General features: G+C 46.3%; 1 protein-coding gene across 1 annotated transcript in view; it reads left to right on the top strand.

Annotated features, from left to right (window-relative positions):
• The window catches only part of LOC110526645 (protein unc-13 homolog C), a 250,965-nt gene that overhangs the window by 186,624 nt on the left and 38,344 nt on the right, over positions 1-25,997 (top strand). The window contains 5 exon segments of the mRNA XM_090238947.1: positions 13,789-13,877; positions 15,004-15,144; positions 20,288-20,411; positions 22,049-22,108; positions 23,300-23,380. Of these exon segments, the coding sequence (XP_090095073.1) occupies positions 13,789-13,877; positions 15,004-15,144; positions 20,288-20,411; positions 22,049-22,108; positions 23,300-23,380 (495 nt within the window).

Consider the following 25,997-nt stretch of genomic DNA (forward strand, 5'->3'; position numbering starts at 1 on the left):
ATCTAGCCCCCGCGTTCTGTCAGGGAGCAGTATCCATCTGTCATCTAGACCCATTCGCTGTCAGGGAGCAGTATTCATCTGTCATCTAGCCCCACTCTCTGTCAGGGAGCAGTATTCATCTGTCATCTAGCCCCACTCTCTGTCAGGGAGCAGTATTCATCTGTCACCTAGCCCCCGCGTTCTGTCAGGGAGCAGTATTCATCTGTCATCTAGCCCCCGCGTTCTGTCAGGGAGCAGTATTCATCTGTCATCTAGCCCCCACTCTCTGTCAGGGAGCAGTATTCATCTGTCATCTAGCCCCACTCTCTGTCAGGGAGCAGTATTCATCTGTCATCTACCCCCCACCCTCTGTCAGGGAGCAGTATTCATCTGTCACCTAGCCCCCACTCTCTGTCAGGGAGCAGTATTCATCTGTCATCTTGCCCCCGCGTTCTGTCAGGGAACAGTATTCATCTGTCATCTAGCCCCACTCTCTGTCAGGGAGCAGTATTCATCTGTCATCTAGCCCCACGCTCTGTCAGGGAACAGTATTCATCTGTCATCTAGCCCCCACTCTCTGTCAGGGAGCAGTATTCATCTGTCATCTAGCCCCACTCTCTGTCAGGGAGCAGTATTCATCTGTCATCTAGCCCCCACTCTCTGTCAGGGAACAGTATTCATCTGTCATCTAGCCCCACTCTCTGTCAGGGAGCAGTATTCATCTGTCATCTAGCCCCACTCTCTGTCAGGGAGCAGTATTCATCTGTCATCTAGCCCCCGCGTTCTGTCAGGGAGCAGTATTCATCTGTCATCTAGCCCCCGCGTTCTGTCAGGGAGCAGTATTCATCTGTCATCCAGCCCTACTCTCTGTCAGGGAGCAGTATTCATCTGTCATCTAGCCCCACTCTCTGTCAGGGAGCAGTATTCATCTGTCATCTAGCCCCCGCGTTCTGTCAGGGAGCAGTATTCATCTGTCATCCAGCCCTACTCTCTGTCAGGGAGCAGTATTCATCTGTCATCTAGCTCCACTCTCTGTCAGGGAGCAGTATTCATCTGTCATCTAGCCCCCACTCTCTGTCAGGGAACAGTATTCATCTGTCATCTAGCCCCCACTCTCTGTCAGGGAACAGTATTCATCTGTCATCTAGCCCCACTCTCTGTCAGGGAGCAGTATTCATCTGTCATCTAGCCCCACTCTCTGTCAGGGAGCAGTATTCATCTGTCATCTAGCCCCCGCGTTCTGTCAGGGAGCAGTATTCATCTGTCATCTAGCCCCCGCGTTCTGTCAGGGAGCAGTATTCATCTGTCATCCAGCCCTACTCTCTGTCAGGGAGCAGTATTCATCTGTCATCTAGCCCCACTCTCTGTCAGGGAGCAGTATTCATCTGTCATCTAGCCCCCGCGTTCTGTCAGGGAGCAGTATTCATCTGTCATCCAGCCCTACTCTCTGTCAGGGAGCAGTATTCATCTGTCATCTAGCCCCACTCTCTGTCAGGGAGCAGTATTCATCTGTCATCTAGCCCCCACTCTCTGTCAGGGAACAGTATTCATCTGTCATCTAGCCCCACTCTCTGTCAGGGAGCAGTATTCATCTGTCATCTAGCCCCACTCTCTGTCAGGGAGCAGTATTCATCTGTCATCTAGCCCCCGCGTTCTGTCAGGGAGCAGTATTCATCTGTCATCTAGCCCCCGCGTTCTGTCAGGGAGCAGTCTTCATCTGTCATCCAGCCCTACTCTCTGTCAGGGAGCAGTATTCATCTGTCATCTAGCCCCACTCTCTGTCAGGGAGCAGTATTCATCTGTCATCTAGCCCCCGCGTTCTGTCAGGGAGCAGTATCCATCTGTCATCTAGACCCACTCGCTGTCAGGGAGCAGTATTCATCTGTCATCTAGCCCCACTCTCTGTCAGGGAGCAGTATTCATCTGTCATCTAGCCCCACTCTCTGTCAGGGAGCAGTATTCATCTGTCATCTAGACCCCAATCTCTGTCAGGGAGCAGTATTCATCTGTCTTCTAGCCCCACTCTCTGTCAGGGAGCAGTATTCATCTGTCATCTAGCCCCACTCTCTGTCAGGGAGCAGTATTCATCTGTCATCTAGCCCCACGCTCTGTCAGGGAACAGTATTCATCTGTCATCTAGTCCCCACTCTCTGTCAGGGAGCAGTATTCATCTGTCATCTAGCCCCACTCTCTGTCAGGGAGCAGTATTCATCTGTCATCTAGCCCCCACTCTCTGTCAGGGAACAGTATTCATCTGTCATCTAGCCCCACTCTCTGTCAGGGAGCAGTATTCATCTGTCATCTAGCCCCACTCTCTGTCAGGGAGCAGTATTCATCTGTCATCTAGCCCCCGCGTTCTGTCAGGGAGCAGTATTCATCTGTCATCTAGCCCACGCGTTCTGTCAGGGAGCAGTATTCATCTGTCATCCAGCCCTACTCTCTGTCAGGGAGCAGTATTCATCTGTCATCTAGCCCCACTCTCTGTCAGGGAGCAGTATTCATCTGTCATCTAGCCCCCGCGTTCTGTCAGGGAGCAGTATCCATCTGTCATCTAGACCCACTCGCTGTCAGGGAGCAGTATTCATCTGTCATCTAGCCCCACTCTCTGTCAGGGAGCAGTATTCATCTGTCATCTAGCCCCACTCTCTGTCAGGGAGCAGTATTCATCTGTCACCTAGCCCCCGCGTTCTGTCAGGGAGCAGTATTCATCTGTCATCTAGCCCCCGCGTTCTGTCAGGGAGCAGTATTCATCTGTCATCTAGCCCCCACTCTCTGTCAGGGAGCAGTATTCATCTGTCATCTAGCCCCACTCTCTGTCAGGGAGCAGTATTCATCTGTCATCTACCCCCCACCCTCTGTCAGGGAGCAGTATTCATCTGTCACCTAGCCCCCACTCTCTGTCAGGGAGCAGTATTCATCTGTCATCTTGCCCCCGCGTTCTGTCAGGGAACAGTATTCATCTGTCATCTAGCCCCCGCGTTCTGTCAGGGAGCAGTATTCATCTGTCATCTAGCCCCACTCTCTGTCAGGGAGCAGTATTCATCTGTCATCTAGCCCCCACTCACTGTCAGGGAGCAGTATTAATCTGTCATCTATCCCCTACTCTCTGTCAGGGAGCAGTATTCGTCTGTCATCTAGCCCCCACTCTCTGTCAGGGAGCAGTATTCATCTGTCATCTAGCCCCACTCTCTGTCAGGGAGCAGTATTCATCTGTCATCTAGCCCCCGCGTTCTGTCAGGGAGCAGTATTCATCTGTCATCTTGCACCACTCTCTGTCAGGGAGCAGTATTAATCTGTCATCTAGCCCCACTCTCTGTCAGGGAGCAGTATTCATCTGTCATCTTGCCCCCACTCTCTGTCAGGGAACAGTATTCATCTGTCTTCTAGCCCCCACACTCTGTCAGGGAGCAGTATTCATCTGTCATCTTGCCCCCACTCTCTGTCAGGGAGCAGTATTAATCTGTCATCTAGCCCCACTCTCTGTCAGGGAGCAGTATTCATCTGTCATCTTGCCCCCACTCTCTGTCAGGGAACAGTATTCATCTGTCATCTCTCCCTTACTCTCTGTCAGGGAGCAGTATTCATCTGTCATCTATCCCCCACTCTCTGTCAGGGAGCAGTATTCATCTGTCATCTATCCCCCACTCTCTGTCAGGGAGCAGTATTCATCTGTCATCTAGACCCCACTCTCTGTCAGGGAGCAGTATTCATCTGTCATCCATCTCCCACTCTCTGTCAGGGAGCAGTATTCATCTGTAATCTTGCCCCCACTCTCTGTCAGGGAGCAGTATTCATCTCTCATCTAGCCCCCGCGTTCTGTCAGGGAGCAGTATTCATCTGTCATCTAGCCCCAATCTCTGTCAGGGAGCAGTATTCATCTGTCATCTAGCCCCACTCTCTGTCAGGGAGCAGTGTTCATCTGTCATCTAGCCCCACTCTCTGTCAGGGAGCAGTATTCATCTGTCTTCTAGCCCCACTCTCTGTCAGGGAGCAGTATTCATCTGTCATCTAGCCCCACTCTCTGTCAGGGAGCAGTATTCATCTGTCATCTAGACCCCACTCTCTGTCATTGAGCAGTATTCATCTGTCTTCTAGCCCCACTCTCTGTCAGGGAGCAGTATTCATCTGTCTTCTAGCCCCACTCTCTGTCAGGGAGCAGTATTCATCTGTCATCTAGCCCCACGCTCTGTCAGGGAACAGTATTCATCTGTCATCTAGCCCCCACTCTCTGTCAGGGAGCAGTATTCATCTGTCATCTAGCCCCACTCTCTGTCAGGGAGCAGTATTCATCTGTCATCTAGCCCCCACTCACTGTCAGGGAGCAGTATTAATCTGTCATCTATCCCCTACTCTCTGTCAGGGAGCAGTATTCGTCTGTCATCTAGCCCCCACTCTCTGTCAGGGAGCAGTATTCATCTGTCATCTAGCCCCACTCTCTGTCAGGGAGCAGTATTCATCTGTCATCTAGCCCCACTCTCTGTCAGGGAGCAGTATTCATCTGTCATCTAGCCCCCGCGTTCTGTCAGGGAGCAGTATTCATCTGTCATCTTGCACCACTCTCTGTCAGGGAGCAGTATTAATCTGTCATCTAGCCCCACTCTCTGTCAGGGAGCAGTATTCATCTGTCATCTTGCCCCCACTCTCTGTCAGGGAACAGTATTCATCTGTCTTCTAGCCCCCACACTCTGTCAGGGAGCAGTATTCATCTGTCATCTTGCCCCCACTCTCTGTCAGGGAGCAGTATTAATCTGTCATCTAGCCCCACTCTCTGTCAGGGAGCAGTATTCATCTGTCATCTTGCCCCCACTCTCTGTCAGGGAACAGTATTCATCTGTCATCTCTCCCTTACTCTCTGTCAGGGAGCAGTATTCATCTGTCATCTATCCCCCACTCTCTGTCAGGGAGCAGTATTCATCTGTCATCTATCCCCCACTCTCTGTCAGGGAGCAGTATTCATCTGTCATCTAGACCCCACTCTCTGTCAGGGAGCAGTATTCATCTGTCATCCATCTCCCACTCTCTGTCAGGGAGCAGTATTCATCTGTAATCTTGCCCCCACTCTCTGTCAGGGAGCAGTATTCATCTCTCATCTAGCCCCCGCGTTCTGTCAGGGAGCAGTATTCATCTGTCATCTAGCCCCAATCTCTGTCAGGGAGCAGTATTCATCTGTCATCTAGCCCCACTCTCTGTCAGGGAGCAGTGTTCATCTGTCATCTAGCCCCACTCTCTGTCAGGGAGCAGTATTCATCTGTCTTCTAGCCCCACTCTCTGTCAGGGAGCAGTATTCATCTGTCATCTAGCCCCACTCTCTGTCAGGGAGCAGTATTCATCTGTCATCTAGACCCCACTCTCTGTCATTGAGCAGTATTCATCTGTCTTCTAGCCCCACTCTCTGTCAGGGAGCTGTATTCATCTGTCTTCTAGCCCCACTCTCTGTCAGGGAGCAGTATTCATCTGTCATCTAGCCCCACGCTCTGTCAGGGAACAGTATTCATCTGTCATCTAGCCCCCACTCTCTGTCAGGGAGCAGTATTCATCTGTCATCTAGCCCCACTCTCTGTCAGGGAGCAGTATTCATCTGTCATCTAGCCCCCACTCTCTGTCAGGGAACAGTATTCATCTGTCATCTAGCCCCACTCTCTGTCAGGGAGCAGTATTCATCTGTCATCTAGCCCCACTCTCTGTCAGGGAGCAGTATTCATCTGTCATCTAGCCCCCGCGTTCTGTCAGGGAGCAGTATTTATCTGTCATCTAGCCCCCGCGTTCTGTCAGGGAGCAGTATTCATCTGTCATCCAGCCCTACTCTCTGTCAGGGAGCAGTATTCATCTGTCATCTAGCCCCACTCTCTGTCAGGGAGCAGTATTCATCTGTCATCTAGCCCCCGCGTTCTGTCAGGGAGCAGTATCCATCTGTCATCTAGACCCACTCGCTGTCAGGGAGCAGTATTCATCTGTCATCTAGCCCCACTCTCTGTCAGGGAGCAGTATTCATCTGTCATCTAGCCCCACTCTCTGTCAGGGAGCAGTATTCATCTGTCACCTAGCCCCCGCGTTCTGTCAGGGAGCAGTATTCATCTGTCATCTAGCCCCCGCGTTCTGTCAGGGAGCAGTATTCATCTGTCATCTAGCCCCACTCTCTGTCAGGGAGCAGTATTCATCTGTCATCTAGCCCCACTCTCTGTCAGGGAGCAGTATTCATCTGTCATCTACCCCCCACTCTCTGTCAGGGAGCAGTATTCATCTGTCATCTAGCCCCCACTCTCTGTCAGGGAGCAGTATTAATCTGTCATCTTGCCCCCGCGTTCTGTCAGGGAACAGTATTCATCTGTCATCTAGCCCCCGCGTTCTGTCAGGGAGCAGTATTCATCTGTTATCTAGCCCCCACTCTCTGTCAGGGAGCAGTATTCATCTGTCATCTAGCCCCACTCTCTGTCAGGGAGCAGTATTCATCTGTCATCTAGCCCCCACTCACTGTCAGGGAGCAGTATTAATCTGTCATCTATCCCCTACTCTCTGTCAGGGAGCAGTATTCGTCTGTCATCTAGCCCCCACTCTCTGTCAGGGAGCAGTATTCATCTGTCATCTAGCCCCACTCTCTGTCAGGGAGCAGTATTCATCTGTCATCTAGCCCCACTCTCTGTCAGGGAGCAGTATTCATCTGTCATCTAGCCCCACTCTCTGTCAGGGAGCAGTATTCATCTGTCATCTTGCCCCCACTCTCTGTCAGGGAACAGTATTAATCCGTCATCTAGCCCCCACACTCTGTCAGGGAGCAGTATTCATCTGTCATCTTGCCCCCACTCTCTGTCAGGGAGCAGTATTCATCTGTCATCTAGCCCCCGCGTTCTGTCAGGGCGCAGTATTCATCTGTCATCTAGCCCCCGCGTTCTGTCAGGGCGCAGTATTTATCTGTCATCTAGCCCCCGCGCTCACTTATTTTGGTACCCAAACTAAAGCTACAAAATGTTCTAGACAGGATTTCGTACAAACTCTAATGAGCTTCTCAAATGCTTACAAAACTCCCCAGCTGTGCTCTCTCTCTCTCTCTCTCTGAAGTAAAGGCTCTGTTACAGTAATGAGGCATCTGAACAGACAGAGTCTGCATCCAAATGCACCATATTCCCTATTCAGTGTACTACATTTGAGCAAGTAATGTAGTGCGCTATATAGTGCGCTATACATAGTAGTGCACTGTAAAGGGAAAGGGTGCCATTCAGGACAAAGACAGACATATCTGACTGAAATTAACGGCTTTAGTTGGTTTGGCTGTAGCTCCTTGCTTTAGACGTTTGACAGGTGATTTATTAGGCCAATTGAGTGACAGGGGTGTTGCATTATTCAGGAAAAACATACAATAGTAATCACACCCTGATACCACTATAAACTACGTTGTCATTCAGGCATTAGACAGCTATTTCTAATGATATCGGAACATAATGGATCATGCAGGTTGATAAAATAAATAGTAATCACACCCTGATACCACTATAAACTACGTTGTCTTTCAGGCATTAGACAGCTATTTCTAATGATGTCGGAACATAATGGATCATGCAGGTTGATAAAGTAAATGTTTTTTCCATTTTAGGCAGACCTCAGCACAAAAACACATTACTGGCTGACTGGCAGTGAAAGTGTTCCCAAAAAATTAGCAAACTGAAAGCCAGGGCAATTACACAGATCAATGTGCTATCATATCATTTGAAATAACACATATTTCAGGCTCTACATATGATAGAATAAGAAATAACACATCCGTCATTTCATGGAATGTTAAATAATAGATTAACATTTACTTCTGCAAGACTGAGACAGAGACGTGAGAGAGGATAACATCTTGATCGCTGTGTAATGGCCTCAATAATGGCTTACTATTCACAACAGCTGTCTCTACAAGCCATCCACCATCAGAATGAGATAGGATTAGAGAGCTGGTCTGTGACTGCATGACTCTTATCTAACCTAATGTGATGATCTGTCACATTTATACACACACACACACACATATATATACAGTGCCTTGCGAAAGTATTTGGCCCCCTTGAACTTTGCCACCTTTTGCCACATTTCAGGCTTCAAACATAAAGATATAAAACTGTATTTTTTTGTGAAGAATCAACAACAAGTGGGACACAATCATGAAGTGGACCGACATTTATTGGATATTTCAAACTTTTTTAACAAATCAAAACTGAAAAATTGAGCGTGCAAAATTATTCAGCCCCCTTAAGTTAATACTTTGTAGCGCCACCTTTTGCTGCGATTACAGCTGTAAGTTGCTTGGGGTATGTCTCTATCAGTTTTGCACATCGAGAGACTGACATTTTTTCCCATTCCTCCTTGCAAAACAGCTCGAGCTCAGTGAGGTTGGATGGAGAGCATTTGTGAACAGCAGTTTTCAGTTCTTTCCACAGATTCTCGATTGGATTCAGGTCTGGACTGACTTGGCCATTCTAACACCTGGATATGTTTATTTTTGAACCATTCCATTGTAGATTTTGCTTTACGTTTTGGATCATTGTCTTGTTGGAAGACAAATCTCCGTCCCAGTCTCAGGTCTTTTGCAGACTCCATCAGGTTTTCTTCCAGAATGGTCCTGTATTTGGCTCCATCCATCTTCCCATAAATTTTAACCATCTTCCCTGTCCCTGCTGAAGAAAAGCAGGCCCAAACCATGATGCTGCCACCACCATGTTTGACAGTGGGGATGGTGTGTTCAGCTGTGTTGCTTTTACGCCAAACATAACGTTGTGCATTGTTGCCAAAAAGTTCAATTTTGGTTTCATCTGACCAGAGCACCTTCTTCCACATGTTTGGTGTGTCTCCCAGGTGGCTTGTGGCAAACTTTAAACAACACTTTTTATGGATATCTTTAAGAATTGGCTTTCTTCTTGCCACTCTTCCATAAAGGCCAGATTTGTGCAATATACGACTGATTGTTGTCCTATGGACAGAGTCTCCCACCTCAGCTGTAGATCTCTGCAGTTCATCCAGAGTGATCATGGGCCTCTTGGCTGCATCTCTGATCAGTCTTCTCCTTGTATGAGCTGAAAGTTTAGAGGGACGGCCAGGTCTTGGTAGATTTTGTGGTCTGATACTCCTTCCATTTCAATATTTTCGCTTGCACAGTGCTCCTTGGGATGTTTAAAGCTTGGGAAATCTTTTTGTATCCAAATCCGGCTTTAAACTTCTTCACAACAGTATCTCGGACCTGCCTGGTGTGTTCCTTGTTCTTCATGATGCTCTCTGCGCTTTTAACGGACCTCTGAGACTGTCACAGTGCAGGTGCATTTATACGGAGACTTGATTACACACAGGTGGATTGTATTTATCATCATTAGTCATTTAGGTCAACATTGGATCATTCAGAGATCCTCACTGAACTTCTGGAGAGAGTTTGCTGCACTGAAAGTAAAGGGGCTGAATAATTTTGCACGCCCAATTTTTCAGTTTTTGATTTGTTAAAAAGGTTTGAAATATCCAATAAATGTCGTTCCACTTCACGATTGTGTCCCACTTGTTGTTGATTCTTCACAAAAAAATACAGTTTTATATATTTATGTTTGAAGCCTGAAATGTGGCAAAAGGTCGCAAAGTTCAAGGGGGCCGAATACTTTCGCAAGGCACTGTATGTATATATATATATATGCACACACACGCACACACACTGTCAAGTGGCACTGGAGAAGAAGGCTGACGTTTTACGTGTTCCTATCCAATTGTGATTTTTTGGTTTGTTTCTTTGCGTTGTTTGTAATTTATTTTAAAACTTTTTCATACATAATGTTACTGCTACCATCTCTTATGAAAATAACTGCCGAACTGCGATTACTCACCACGAACTGGCAGAGTCCTTTTTTTCCTTTAATGAGCCCGACGTGAATGACATATTGCTTTCCTGGGAACAGGCCCAGATCTCCGTCATTTGCGTGAGAGAAGGCAGAGAAAAAGGGGCCGGAGGGCGGGCTGTCTTCTGAGAATTTGCAAGCAATCGAATAAACTCCCACTGCCTTCCATTCTGCTAGCAAGCGTGCAACCTTTGGAAAATAAAATCGATGACCTACGCGGAAGATTAACTACCAACGGAACATTGAAAACTGTAATATCTCATGCTCCATGGAGTCGTGGCTGAACGATGACATTATCAACATACAGCTGGCTGGTTATAGGCTGTATCGGCAGGATAGAACAGCGGCATCTGGTAAAACAAGGGGCGGTGGACTATGTATTTTTGTAAATAACAGCTGGTGCACGATATCTAAGGAAGTCTCAAGGTTTTGTTTGCATGATGTAGAGTATCTCATGATAAGCTGTAGACCACACTATGTACCTAGAGAGTTTTCATCTGTATTTTTCGTAGCTGTCTACATACCACCACAGACTGAGGCTGGCACTAAGACCGCACTCAATGAGCTGTATTCCGCCATAAGCAAACAGTAAAACGCACACCCAGAGGCAGTGCTCCTTGTGACCGGGAACTTTAATGCAGGGAAACTTATATCGCTCTATATATCAGCATGTCACATGTGCAACCAGAGGGAAAAAAACTCTAGACCACCTTTACTCCACACACAGAGACTCAAACAAAGCTCTCCCTTGCCCTCCATTTGGCAAATCTGACCAAATTCCTGCAGCATCTGATTCCTGCTTACAAGCAAAAATTAAAGCCGGAAGCATCAGTGACTCAATCAATAAAAAAGTGGTCAGATGAAGCAGATGCTAAGCTACAGGACGGTTTTGCTATCACAGACTGGAATATGTTCCGGGATTCCTCCGATGGCAATGAGGAGTACACCACATCAGTCATTGGCTTCATCAATAAGTGCATCGATGACGTCGTCCTCACAGTGACCGTACGTACATACCCCAACCAGAAGCCATGGATAACAGGCAACATCCGCTCTGAGCAAAAGGCTAGAGCTGCCACTTTCAAGGAGCGGGACTCTAACCCGAAGCTTATAAGAAATCCCACTATGCCCTCCGACTAACCATCAAACAGACAAGACGTTAATAAAGGACTAGGATCGAATCGTACTACACTGGCTCTAATGCTCATCGGATATGGCAGGACATGCAAACCATTACAGACCACAAAGGGAAGCACAGCCGAGAGCTGCCCAGTGACACGAGCCTACCAGATGAGCTAAACAACTTCTATGCTCGCGTCAAGGCAAATGACACTGAAACATGCATGAGAGCATCAGCTGTTCCGGAAGACTGTGTGATCACGCTCTCCACAGCCGATGTGAGTAAGACCTTTAAAACAGGTCAACATTCACACGGCCGCAGGGCCAGGCGGCTTACCAGGACGTGTACTGTGAGCATGCGCTGACCAACTGGCAAGTGTCTTTACTGATGTTTTCAACCTCTCCCTGTCCTAGTCTGTAATACCAACATTATAAGCAGATCACCATAGTCCCTGTGCCCAAGAATACTAAGGTAACCTGCCTCAATGACTACTGACCCATAGCACTCACGTCTGTAGCCATGAAGTGCTTTGAAAGGCTGGTCATGGCTCACATCATCACCATTGTCCCAGAAATCCAAGACCCACTCCAAATTGCATACCGCCCTAACAGATCCGCAAATGATGCAATCTCTATTGCACTCCACACTGCCCTTTCCCACCTGGACAAAAGGAACACATACAGTGAGGGAAAAAAGTATTTGATCCCCTGCTGATTTTGTACGTTTGCCCACTGACAAAGAAATGATCAGTCTATAATTGTAATGGTAGGTTAATTTGAACAGTGAGAGACAGAATAACAACAACAAAATCCAGAAAAACACATATCAAAAATGTTATAAATTGATTTGCATTTTAGTGAGGGAAATAAGTATTTGACCCCCTCTCAATCAGAAAGATGTCTGGCTCACAGGTGTCTTTTATACAGGTAACAAACTGAGATTAGGAGCACACTCTTAAAGGGAGTGCTCCTAATCTCAGTTTGTTACCTGTATAAATGACACCTGTCCACAGAAGCAATCAATCAATCAATCAGATTCCAAACTCTCCACCATGGCCAAGACCAAAGAGCTCTCCAAGGATGTCAGGGAAAAGATTGTAGACCTACACACGGCTGGAATGGGCTACAAGACCATCGCCAAGCAGTTTAGTGAGAAGGTGGACAACAGTTGGTGCGATTATTCGCAAATGGAAGAAACACAAAAGAACTGTCAATCTCCCTCGGCCTGGGACTCCATGCAAGATCTCACCTCGTGGAGTTGCAATGATAATGAGAACGGTGAGGAATCTTGCCCAGAACTACATGGGAGGATCTTGTCAATGATCTCAAGGCAGCTGGGACCATAGTCACCAAGAAAACAATTGGTAACACACTACGCTGTGAAGGACTGAAATCCTGCAGCGCCCGCAAGGTCCCCCTGCTCCAGAAAGCACATATACATGCCCGTCTGAAGTTTGCCAATGAACATCTGAATGATTCAGAGGACAACTGGGTGAAAGTGTTGTGGTCAGATGAGACCAAAATGGAGCTCTTTGGCATCAACTCAACTCTCTGTGTTTGGAGGAGGAGGAATGCTGCCCATGACCCCAAGAACACCCTCCCCACCGTCAAACATGGAGCTGGAAACATTATGCTTTGGGGGTGTTTTTCTGCTATGAGGACAGGACAACTTCACCGCATCATAGGGACGATGGACAGGACCATGTTCCGTCAAATCTTGGGTGAGAACCTCCTTCCCTTAGCCAGGGCATTGAAAATGGGTCGTGAATGCGTTTTCCAGCATGACAATGTCCCAAAACACACGGCCAAGGCAACAAAGGAGTGGCTCAAGAAGAAGCACATTAAGGTCCTGGAGTGGCCTAGCCAGTCTCCAGACCTTAATCCCATAGAAAATATGTGGAGGGAGCTGAAGGTTCGAGTTGCCAAACGTCAGCCTCGAAACCTTAATGACTTGGAGAAGATCTGCAAAGAGGAGTGGGACAATATCCCTCCTGAGATGTGTGAAAACCTGGTGGCCAACTACAAGAAACGTCTGACCTCTGAGATTGCCAACAAGGGTTTTGCCACCAAGTACTAAGTCATGTTTTGCAGAGGGGTCAAATACTTATTTCCCTCATTAAAATGCAAATCAATTTCTAACATTTTTGACATGCGTTTTTCTGGATTATTTTGTTATTCTGTCTCTCACTGTTCAAATAAACCTACCATTAAAATTATAGACTGATCATTTCTTTGTCAGTGGGCAAACGCACAAAATCAGCAGAGGATCAAATACATTTTTCCATCACTGTATGTGAGATTGCTATTCATTGACTACAGCTCAGCGTTCAACACCATAGTGTCCTCAAAGCTCATCAATAGCTAAGGACCCTGGGATTAAACACCTCCCTCTGCAACTGGATCCTGGACTTCCTGACGGGCCGCCCCCAGGTTGTAAGGGTAGGTAACAACACATCCACCTTGCTGATCCTGAACACAGGGGCTTCTCAGGGGTGCGTGTTCAGTCCCCTCCTGTACTCCCTGTTCACTCATGACTGCACGGCCAGGCACGACTCCAACACCATCATTAAGTTTGCCGATGACACAACAGTGGTAAGCCTGATCACCGACAAGGATGAGACAGCTTATAGGGAGGAGGTCAGAGACCTGGCCATGTTGTGCCAGGACAACAACCTCTCCCTCAACGTGATCAAGACAAAGGAGATGATTGTGGACTACAAGAAAAAGAGGGCCGAGCATGCCCCCATTCTGTGATATGTTGGAGATGTATAGTGATATTGATATAAAGCTGTATTGATGTAGCAGCTAATGATGGGCATCTCCTTGCCTGTTACTGTTGCAGCTGGATGCTGAGGCCAGTGAACTACTGAAGGAACTGCAGAACAAACTCAACACCGTGCTGGATGAGCTCAGTGCAGTCTTCGGCTCCAGGTGTGTGTGGGAGGGGGGAGGGGGGGGGGGGGTTCTGTGTGTGTCTTTGTTTGTGTGTATCTATGGTCTGTGTGTGTCTGTGGTCTGTGTGTGCCTGAGTTTTGTGTGTATGTGTGTATTTGTGGTCTGTGTGTGTCTGTGGTCTGTGTGTATGTGTGTATCTGTGGTCTGTGTGTGTCTGTGTGTATCTGTGGTCTGTGTGTATCTGTGGTCTGTGTGTGTCTGTATATCTGTGGTCTGTGTGTATCTGTGGTCTGTGTGTGTCTGTGTATATCTGTGGTCTGTGTGTATCTGTGGTCTGTGTATATCTGTGGTCTGTGTATATCTGTGATCTGTGTGTATCTGTGGTCTGTGTGTGTGTGTGTTTATCTGTGGTCTGTGTATATCTGTGGTCTATGTGTATCGGTGGTCTGTGTATATCTGTGGTCTGTGTATATCTGTGGTCTGTGTGTATCTGTGGTCTGTGTGTGTCTGTATATCTGTGGTCTGTGTGTATCTGTGGTCTGTGTGCGTCTGTTTGTATCTGTGGTCTGTGTGTATCTGCGGTCTGTGTGTATCTGTATATCTGTGGTCTGTGTGTATCTGTGGTATGTGTGTATGTATGTATCTGTGGTCTGTGTGTATCTGTGGTCTGTGTGTGTCTGTATCTGTGGTCTGTGTGTATCTGTGGTCTGTGTGTATCTGTGGTCTGTGTGTATCTGTGGTCTGTGTGTAGCTGTGGTCTGTGTGTATCTGTGGTATGTGTGTATCTGTGGTATGTGTGTATCTGTGCTAACCCTGTGTTATTTCCCTGTCTGTGGTCTGTGTGTATCTGTGGTCTGTGTGTATCTGTGGTCTGTGTGTATCTGTGGTCTGTGTGTATCTGTGGTCTGTGTGTATCTGTAGTCTGTGTGTATCTGTGGTCTGTGTGTATCTGTGGTCTGTGTGTATCTGTGGTCTGTGTGTATCTGTGGTCTGTGTGTATCTGTACTAACCCTGTGTTATTTCCCTGTCTGTGGTCTGTGTGTATCTGTAGTCTGTGTGTATCTGTGGTCTGTGTGTATCTGTGGTCTGTGTGTATCTGTGGTCTGTGTGTATCTGTGGTCTGTGTGTATCTGTGCTAACCCTGTGTTATTTCCCTGTCCAGTTTCAAACCGGTGATTGAGGACTGTGTAAAGCAGATGAACCAGGAATTAGTCCAGATGAAGGGGAGTGCTGCAGGGAAGAGCAACGCTGCCATGGATGCTGAGACTGTCCTCAGACCACTCATGGACCTCCTGGATAAAAAGTAGGTCCATATAGGCATATTATCAGCTGGCTTAGAGGTTAGTATCCAGTAGCGAATCCATGTATCTCCTAGATAAATAGTAGCTTTCTGTTTACACCCTTGAGTTAACATTGAGGTAACCAGTTAGCCAAGAAGTGACTCCTGGATAAAAAGTAGGTGTTTGTTTTCACCATGGAGTTACTGAGGATTCACATTGTTTGACTCAGTAGGTGTCAGAATGCATGTGGCCGTTATCCTAGAGGAACTTTGGGTAAGTTAACCTGTTAATCCTCGAGGAGTTTTGAGTTAGTTAACCAGTTATCCTAGAGGAGCGTTGAGTTAGTTAACCAGTTAATCCTCGAGGAGCTTTGAGTTAGTTAACCAGTTATCCTAGAGGAGCGTTGAGTTAGTTAACCAGTTATCCTAGAGGAGCTTTGAGTTAGTTAACCAGTTATCCTAGAGTTTGAAGCTTTGGGTTAGTTAACCAGTTATCCTAGAGGTTGGAGCTTTGGGTTAGTTAATCAGTTATACTAGAGTTTGGAGCTTTGGTTCAGTTAATCAGTTATCCTAGAGGTTGGAGCTTTGGGTTAGTTATTCAGTTATCCTAGAGGTTGGAGCTTTGGGTTAGTTAACCAGTTATCCTAGAGTTTGGAGCTTTGGGTTAGTTAATCGGTTTTCCTAGAGGTTGGAGCTTTGGGTTAGTTAATCAGTCATCCTAGAGATTGGAGCTTTGGGTCAGTTAACCAGTTAGCCTAGAGGTTGGTGCTTTGGGTCAGTTAACCAGTTAGCCTAGATGTTGGAGCTTTGGGTCAGTTAACCAGTTAGCCTAGAGGTTGGAGCGTTGGGTCAGTTAATCAGTTATCCTAGAGTTTGGAGCTTTGGGTTAGTTAACCAGTTAGCCTAGAGGTTGGTGCTTTGGGTCAGTTAACCAGTTAGCCTAGATGGTGGAGCTTTGGGTCAGTTAACCAGTTAGCCTAGATGTTTGAGCTTTGGGCCAGTTAACCAGTTAGCCTAGATGTTGGAGCTTTGGGTCAGTTAACCAGTTAGCCTAGAGGTTGGAGCTTTGGATTAGTTAACCAGTTATCCTAGAGGTTGGAGCTTTGGGTTAGTTAATCAGTTATCCTAGAGTTTGGAGCTTTGGGTTAGTTAATCAGTTATCCTAGAGTTTGGAGCTTTGGGTTAGTTAATCAGTCATCCTAGAGTTTGGAGCTTTGGGTCAGTTAATCAGTTACCCTAGAGTTTGGAGCTTTGGGTCAGTTAATCAGTTATCCTAGAGGTTGGAGCTTTGGGTTAGTTAATCAGTTATCCTAGAGTTTGGAGCTTTGGGTTAGTTAATCAGTTATCCTAGAGGTTGGAGCTTTGGATTAGTTAACCAGTTATCCTAGAGTTTGGAGCTTTGGGTTAGTTAATCAGTTATCCTAGAGGTTGGAGCTTTGGGTTAGTTAACCAGTTATCCTAGAGGTTGGAGCTTTGGGTTAGTTAATCAGTTATCCTAGAGTTTGGAGCTTTGGGTTAGTTAATCAGTTATCCTAGAGTTTGGAGCTTTGGGTCAGTTAATCAGTCATCCTAGAGTTTGGAGCTTTGGGTTAGTTAATCAGTCATCCTAGAGTTTGGAGCTTTGGGTCAGTTAATCAGTTATCCTAGAGTTTGGAGCTTTGGGTCAGTTAACCAGTTTTCCTAGAGGTTGGAGCTTTAGGTCAGTTAATCAGTTATCCTAGAGTTTGGAGCTTTGGGTCAGTTAATCAGTCATCCTAGAGTTTGGAGCTGTGGGTTAGTTAACCAGTTAGCCTGGAGGTTTGAGCTTTGGGTTAGTCAATCAGTTATCCTAGAGTTTGGAGCTTTGGGTTAGTTAACCAGTTAGCCTAGAGGTTGGTGCTTTGGGTCAGTTAACCAGTTAGCCTAGAGGTTGGTGCTTTGGGTCAGTTAACCAGTTAGCCTAGAGGTGGGAGCTTTGGGTCAGATAATCAGTTATCCTAGAGTTTGGAGCTTTGGGTTAGTTAATCAGTCATCCTAGAGTTTGGAGCTTTGGGTTAGTTAACCAGTTAGCCTAGATGTTGGAGCTTTGGGCCCACATCCGCTGGCTTTATGTCTGACTCTCACCTGCCAGAGCAGGAACTGGTCCGGAACCCAACTGCAGTCCTGGAATGTTATTTCAGGCACAGGCCTGTGTGACGACGCAGATCAGATACAGTAGCCATGTTCACAGCAATTTTGCAACCTATAAGCAATATTAAAATGCACAAAAATAACAAAGAAATGGGTACATTTTTTGGTCGCAGGAAGTTTGTGTGTGTGTGTGTGTGGGGGGGGGGGATTTATCTTCCCGCTCTGCTGGCAATAATTTTTTGGTGCACATACAGTGATGGTAAAAAATATACACATATATATATATATATATATATATATATATATAAATCGTTTTTTAACTGTGATTGATCATGGGGTGCACACTTGATCTTGCACGCCCAACTAGAAGAGGAGAGGGAGGCTACTTAACTTGATGCAGCGTATTCTGAGTGTGTGAATAATGCAACAAAGATGTGCTTTAAATACAGTAGGTAGGTCAATGAAGCATAGAAAGCAGAAAGACAACCGTTTCCAAATAATCTGGGGACAACAAAAACATTTGAACCCCAAAATTGTCTGATCTGGCCGCCCGCTCCCAGCCGCACAAAAAAAATGTCCACCGCCCAGCAGTAATCTCTGTCAGGACCCGATCTCTGATCTCTGCAGCCCTCTAGTTCGAGCCTTGGGTTAGGTAACCAACTAGCCTGCTACAGGGTTCCCCAACTCTCGACCAATTGGCCCGCCAATTTTTCTGAGCAAAATAAGAATAATAACATGAATAATAATAATTGTGGAAATCTTTTCCAAAGTATTCCCTCACATGATAGAGATACAGGTAGCTGCCAAACTAAAGGAAACATAAACATAAAGTGTCTTAACAGGGTGTTGGGTCACCACGAGCCAGAACAACTTCAATGCACCTTGCATAGATTCATAAAGTGTCTTAACAGGGTGTTGGGTCACCACGAGCCAGAACAACTTCAATGCACCTTGCATAGATTCATAAAGTGTCTTAACAGGGTGTTGGGTCACCACGAGCCAGAACAACTTCAATGCACCTTGCATAGATTCATAAAGTGTCTTAACAGGGTGTTGGGTCACCACGAGCCAGAACAACTTCAATGCACCTTGCATAGATTCATAAAGTGTCTTAACAGGGTGTTGGGTCACCACGAGCCAGAACAACTTCAATGCACCTTGCATAGATTCATAAAGTGTCTTAACAGGGTGTTGGGTCACCACGAGCCAGAACAACTTCAATGCACCTTGCATAGATTCATAAAGTGTCTTAACAGGGTGTTGGGTCACCACGAGCCAGAACAACTTCAATGCACCTTGCATAGATTCATAAAGTGTCTTAACAGGGTGTTGGGTCACCACGAGCCAGAACAACTTCAATGCACCTTGCATAGATTCATAAAGTGTCTTAACAGGGTGTTGGGTCACCACGAGCCAGAACAACTTCAATGCACCTTGCATAGATTCATAAAGTGTCTTAACAGGGTGTTGGGTCACCACGAGCCAGAACAACTTCAATGCACCTTGCATAGATTCATAAAGTGTCTTAACAGGGTGTTGGGTCACCACGAGCCAGAACAACTTCAATGCACCTTGCATAGATTCATAAAGTGTCTTAACAGGGTGTTGGGTCACCACGAGCCAGAACAACTTCAATGCACCTTGCATAGATTCATAAAGTGTCTTAACAGGGTGTTGGGCCACCACGAGCCAGAACAACTTCAATGCACCTTGCATAGATTCATAAAGTGTCTTAACAGGGTGTTGGGTCACCACGAGCCAGAACAACTTCAATGCACCTTGCATAGATTCATAAAGTGTCTTAACAGGGTGTTGGGTCACCACGAGCCAGAACAACTTCAATGCACCTTGCATAGATTGTTTTGTTGATGATGGTGGATAATGCTGTCTCAGGTGCCCCTCCAGAATCTCTCATAAGTGTTCAATTGTGTGTGTGTGTGTGTGTGTGTGTGTGTGTGTGTGTGTGTGTGTGTGTGTGTGTGTGTGTGTGTGTGTGTGTGTGTGTGTGTGTGTGTGTGTGTGTGTGTGCGTGCATAAGCTGTGTGATTCTCTCTCAGACACTCACGGCAACATCGAGGCCAATGGGGTATTACAGTAGAATCCTCTTAATAATATGCAAAACGAAATCCTCAACCAAGGTTTTCCGGTCACTGAGATTATCACGTGAAGCTGATGCATTTATTCCACATATCATGGCTTTTTGAACTTCACCCTTGATTGTGTTTGATCCTGTTGTCTTCCTATAGGCCCTGTGACGTATGTGGCTTGTGACGTCTGTAACGTTGTTAAAGGGACATTTCATTCATAAATGAAAGTTTGTCAGATGTTTTCAGACCTCTAAAGTAATCTAATTTCTAGATGAAAACACATCCCACGACATCCGTTGTGTAAATCCAGCTATACGCCTTCATCACAAATACATTGCAAAGATAAGCACGGACTAATTCCCTGTTTTTGCTAGTTTACTCTATTTTTATCTTTGGGCTGGAGGCAAATAGCTGGATCTACACAACAGATGTCGTGGAATGGGGTTTCATCTTGACATTAGACTACTATAGAGGTCTCAAAACATCTCAAAAATGTTGATTTGATAGTCTAATGATTGTGTTTCTGCTGTGGTTTTACATCTGACTTAGACTGTTGGCTCTGCTCTGTCTCTGCTCTGTCTCTGCTCTGTCTCTGCTCTGTCTCTGCTCTGTCTCTGCTCTGTCTCTGTCTCTATCTCTGTCTCTCTCTGCTCTGTCTCTCTCTGCTCTGTCTCTCTGCTCTGTCTCTCTGCTCTGTCTCTCTGCTCTGTTCCCCTCTGTCTCTGCTCTGCTCTGTCTCTCTCTGCTCTGTCTCTCTCTGCTCTGTCTCTCTCTGCTCTGTCTCTCTCTGCTCTGCTCTGTCTCTGCTCTGTCTCTCTCTGCTCTGTCTCTCTCTGCTCTGTCTCTCTGCTCTGTCTCTCTCTGCTCTGTCTCTCTCTGCTCTGTCTCTCTGCTCTGTCTCTCTCTGCTCTGTCTCTCTCTGATCTGTCTCTCTCTGCTCTGCTCTGTCTCTGCTCTGCTCTGCTCTGCAGTTTGATTTTATTTGCAAAGATCTGTGAGAAGACGGTGTTGAAACGAGTCCTGAAGGAACTGTGGAAGATCGTCATCATCACTATTGAGAGAATGATAGTCTTACCACCTCTTAATGACCAGAATGTAAGATGTTATGTTATATAAACCAAACACACACACACACACACACACACACACACGCGCGCGTGCGCGCGCACAACACCACGGAGAGGCAGATAGTCCTCACACCTCTCAATTACCACTGTAAGCCATGAAACTATTCTAACCATGATGGGAGAACCTCTTACACTGGAGCAGAAGTAGGTAGCTGTGGTTCTGGTGTGCTACAGGTACTAAAGTGTTTACTTGCCCCCAGAAGGAACCAAATTAGATAATTGGCCAATATCAGAGCTAGGCTCAATTGTACCTACTGTACCTGGTCTCTCAGGACTGAAACAAAAAACTTTTCTAACTGAAAAATCACTACACTACAGTCCAGTATCTGCAACGCTCCATGACCAGGGTTGCCTACCTCTGGCTGGAATATCCTCTAGTCTGTAAATGTGCACACATCGACACACTCCCACACACAAATATGTACAAAACACAGATGCACCATAGAGGATATTTACAAAGTTCGGACAAGATGGTGTCTCCTTCTCTCTTTATGTGTCAGTCAGGAAATGTTAGTGACGCCTGGATAGAAGAATGAAAAGGCAAACCTGCTTTTCCAACAGGCAACACTGACAAGGCTGACAACACCCATAAGGAATGTTCTCAAACACACACAGTCTTGTATAACTAACCTTGTGGGGGGACACAATTCTGTCCTGATCCAAATTATATTTTCCCTAACCCCTAACCACAACCCTAACATTTACCTCAAAATCTAACCTTAACCCTAACCCTAAACTTAATTCTAACCCTAACACTAATTCTAACCTTAACCCTAAACCCCCTAGAAATAGCATTTGACCATGTGGGGACCAACAAAATGTCCCCAGTTGGTCAAAAGAAAATGGTTTACTATTCTTGTGGAGACTTCTGGTCTAAACACGCCCACAGACACTTCTGGTCTAAACAAGCCCACAAACACTTCTGGTCTAAACACGCCCACAGACACTTCTGGTCTAAACAAGCCCACAGACACTTCTGGTCTAAACACGCCCACAGACACTTCTGGTCTAAACACGCCCACAGACACTTCTGGTCTAAACAAGCCCACAGACACTTCTGGTCTAAACACGCCCACAGACACTTCTGGTCTAAACACGCCCACAGACACTTCTGGTCTAAACACGCCCACAGACACTTCTGGTCTAAACAAGCCCACAGACACTTCTGGTCTAAACACGCCCACAGACACTTCTGGTCTAAACACGCCCACAGACACTTCTGGTCTAAACACACCCACAGACACTTCTGGTCTAAACAAGCCCACAGACACTTCTGGTCTAAACACGCCCACAGACCTTTCTGGTCTAAACACGCCCACAGACACGTCTGGTCTAAACACGCCCACAGACACTTCTGGTCTAAACACGCCCACAGACACTTCTGGTCTAAACACGCCCACAGACACGTCTGGTCTAAACACACACACACACACACACACACACACACACACACACACACACACACACGCGCGCGCACACAAACAAACAAAACATCCTCTTCTGTACCACCTTCGTGCTTCCTTTCACATTATATTCAGCATGAAAGTGCTTCAAAGGTGTATAGTGTATATAGGGTATAACCCTGTTTGTCTTTTCTCCTCACAGCAAGGAGCCCAGATGATTTTCAGTGCTGCCAAGGACCTGGGACAGCTATCCAAACTCAAGGTAGGTCTGGGGCACACTGTGTGTGTGTGTGTGTGTGTGTGTGTGTGTGTGTGTGTGTGTGTGTGTGTGTGTGTGTGTGTGTGTGTGTGTGTGTGAGAACGAATGAGAGACTTAAAAACAGAGTTTAATGGGCAGTTCTGGGTTTTTGCAATCTCTAGTCGGTCAGAGCACAACCACAGCTACAGTAAACACACATACACACACACTGTTGTGATTATCAAAAGTTGGACTCCCACACAGTCCACAACGTACATCTTCCAGAGCAGTAGATCTGTGTTAGTTGGTTAGTTCTCATAGTGATTACATCCAGATTGAGGTCATCTCTGCTAAAACAGCCCACTCCTACCCTAGTCATGCAACTTCACTTCATGCTATAAACCCATGACTAAACTGGCCAAGTCTTCATCATATTATGTAATTGTGGTTGCTTTCCAATCCGTCTGTAACACAGATTAACTGTTTTTAATGAAGTCCCTGTATCTCTGCTCCTAAATTAAAAGATCTTCCCACAGTCACACTCTTTGATCACAGTCACTAGTCTATTTCATGTTCCAAGAAGCACAGCAGAAAGATAGGGAGACAGTATTGGGTCTGTGATGCCATGGTTGAGCAGCAGTTTGCAAGCAACTGTACTGTCGCTGTCTGTACTGTTTTGCTGTATTCTCCTGCTGAATCAAATGATCAGATCTCACAATGTGTTTACCACCTCAGGAACCACATTGATAATACACATTAAAGGGGTTGCCATGAATTTGACAGTAATTTACAGGCAGCTCGGTGGCGAGTAAAATTATGTATTTTATATTTTAAAGTACGCTTAAAAATATGTTAATAAGCAAGGAACAACTATACCATGCACCCACTAGGGGTCAAAATGTTTTTGGCGCTCCAAAGATACGGTACTGTATTCTGGGTGGAATTACAATACCATTTGAAATACAGCAATTTTGAAATACAGCAATTTTGAAATACAGCAATTTTCCCACAATGCTCTATAATTTTTACTGTTGATAATACCTAAAATTAACATATAAATGACAGTTTTCCATTACAATGTACATAGCAATCTTATCATATGCAAACATCTTAAATGTAGTGTGTGAGTGTGTGTGTGTGTGTGTGTGTGTGTGTGTGTGTCCTCTCCAAGAGGAATGTTATGGAATCTCTCTCTTTCTATTCTCTCCGCTCTAGGACCATGTGATCAGAGAGGAAGCCCGTAGCCTGACACCAAGACAGTGTGCAGCCATGGACCTTGTCCTTCCCACCATCAAGGTAATGGAGAGCCCTCTCTCTATCTATCCCTCTCTCCCCCCTCCATCTGTCTCTCCCTCCATCTGTCTAACCCACCATCCCTCTCTCTTTCCATCCATCCCTCCCTTCCTCCATCCCTTTCAGCCTCCATCCATCCCTCCATCAATTCCTCTCTCAATCCATCCATGCCTCCTCCATCCCTCCATCCATCCCTCCATCAATTTCTCTCTCTTTCCATCCATCCCTCCCTTTCACCTTCCATCCCTACCCTCATTCCTTTCTCCCTCTAACCATCCATGCCTACCTTTCACCTTCCATCCCTACCCTCATTCCTTTCTCCCTCTAACCATCCATGCCTACCTTTCACCTTCCCTCCCTACCCTCATTCCTTTCTCCCTCTAACCATCCATGCCTACCTTTCACCTTCCATCCCTACCCTCATTCCTTTCTCCCTCTAACCATCCATGCCTACCTTTCTCTGTCCCTGTATAGAAATGCTGAGCAAAGAGAGATGGACAGGGTTTTAACAGGGTAGTAGGGTTGTAAAGAGAGTTTACCTAAATGATCGTTGTAGACTGGTGACTGTTTTAACAAGGTAGTAGGGTTGTAATGAGAGTTTACCTAAAAGATCATTGTAGAGTGGTGACTGTTTTAACAGGATTGTAAGGTCTTTAAGAGAAGTAGTGGTGCTGAGAGGAGTCGATGCAGTCAGTAAGTGCGTCCAAATGGCACCCTATTCCCTACATAGTGCAGTACTTTTGACCTGTGGGTGCTATTTGTGACACAGACAGGAGTTCAGACCGGGGTCTGTGTGAACACTCAACGCAGCGGCGTGAAACAGAAGCTAATTGATTCCTGCATCTCCATGGACACCAGCTCCCTGTTTAGATCCGTCATGCTGTGGAATTCTCTCCACCAGTATTCCGAGGAGAACGTCCAATTAGAGGAGTTCAGTAATGCTTCCAGGAGACTCTGGCCAATCACAGTTAAGCAATACCTTTAGGTGGAAGAGATACATAGGCTGAATGCAGGACTGATTAAAGACTTAAAGGAAGAGAGGGGGCGGAGATGGGGGAGAGAGACTAGCAGAGATACACAGGCTGAATGCAGGACTGGTTAAAGACTTAAAAGAAGAGAGAGAGGAGAGAGAGAGGTAGGGAGGGAGGGATGGGGGAGAGGGACTAGCAGAGATACACAGGCTGAATGCAGGACTGGTTAAAGACTTAAAGGAAGACAGAGAGGAGAGCGAGAGGGAGGGAAGCAGGGAGAGAGACTAGCAGAGATACATTCATCTATCCATTTATCTGATTTTTCAGGTGGTGGTGAGATGATAATATGATACACATATCCGTGTATGTGACAAAATGTTTTGTTGTTGATGTTTTTGTTGGTGTTGTATGGAGCTCTTGAAGTTGGTGTTGTGTGGGCTAGCTCTTGGAGTTGTGTGGACTAGATCTTGGAGTTGGTGTTGTGTGGACTAGCTCTTGGAGTTGGTGTTGTGTGGGCTAGCTCTTGGAGTTGGTGTTGTGTGGGCTAGCTCTTGGTGTTGTGTGGACTAGCTCTTGGAGTTGGTGTTGTATAGACTAGCTCTTGGAGTTGGTGTTGTGTGGGCTAGCTCTTGGTGTTGTGTGGACTAGCTCTTAGAGTTGGTGTTGTGTAGACTAGCTCTTGGAGTTGGTGTTGTGTGGACTAGCTCTTGGAGTTGGTGTTGTGTGGGCTAGCTCTTGGAGTTGGTGTTGTGGGGACTAGCTCTTGGAGTTGGTGTTGTGTGGACTAGCTCTTGGAGTTGGTGTGGTGTGGGCTAGCTCTTGGGGTTGGTGTTGTGTGGGCTAGCTCTTGGAGTTGTGTGGACTAGATCTTGGAGTTGGTGTTGTGTGGACTAGCTCTTGGAGTTGGTGTTGTGTGGGCTAGCTTTTGGAGTTGGTGTTGGGTGGGCTAGCTCTTGGTGTTGTGTGGACTAGCTCTTAGAGTTGGTGTTGTGTAGACTAGCTCTTGGAGTTGGTGTTGTGTGGACTAGATCTTGGAGTTGGTGTTGTGTGGGCTAGCTCTTGGTGTTGTGTGGACTAGCTCTTGGAGTTGGTGTTGAGTGGGCTAGCTCTTGGAGTTGTGTGGACTAGCTCTTGGAGTTGGTGTTGTGTGGACTAGCTCTTGGAGTTGGTGTTGTGTTGGATATGTCTTTGATGGTTTCTCTGCCGTTCTTCCCTCATCAACACCTATGGTATCTTCAGAGTGAATCTGTGTTGTGCCTATTCTGCCGAGGCAGCAGAGCTACAGAGCTTAGTCCCAAATGACACTGTATGCCCTATGTAGGACACTACTTTTGATCAGAAGTAGTTTGCTATAGGTAATAGGATGTCATTTGGAACACAGAGCTACAGCGCTTAGGATCATTTACTCTGAGCAGCTTTGGCTCATTGACTCACCCACTGTTTTCAGTCTGTATCCGATATTCCATAATGCATCGGTGACTGGATTATATCTGAACATGACTTTCTTCTTCCAGAGCCAATGGAGGATGACCTATGAACTCATGAACTCCAGTGAGGTGGAGAGTGTGTGAGGGGGTGGAGTGTGTGTATGTGGCAGGACTGTAAGCAATTATCCTCTGTCTTAATGCAACAGTACAGAGTACATTTTT

Source organism: Oncorhynchus mykiss, chromosome 6 (genome assembly GCF_057628025.1).
Source record: "Oncorhynchus mykiss isolate SJ-2025 chromosome 6, ASM5762802v1, whole genome shotgun sequence".
In the NCBI taxonomy this organism is placed as follows: Eukaryota; Metazoa; Chordata; class Actinopteri; order Salmoniformes; family Salmonidae; genus Oncorhynchus; species Oncorhynchus mykiss.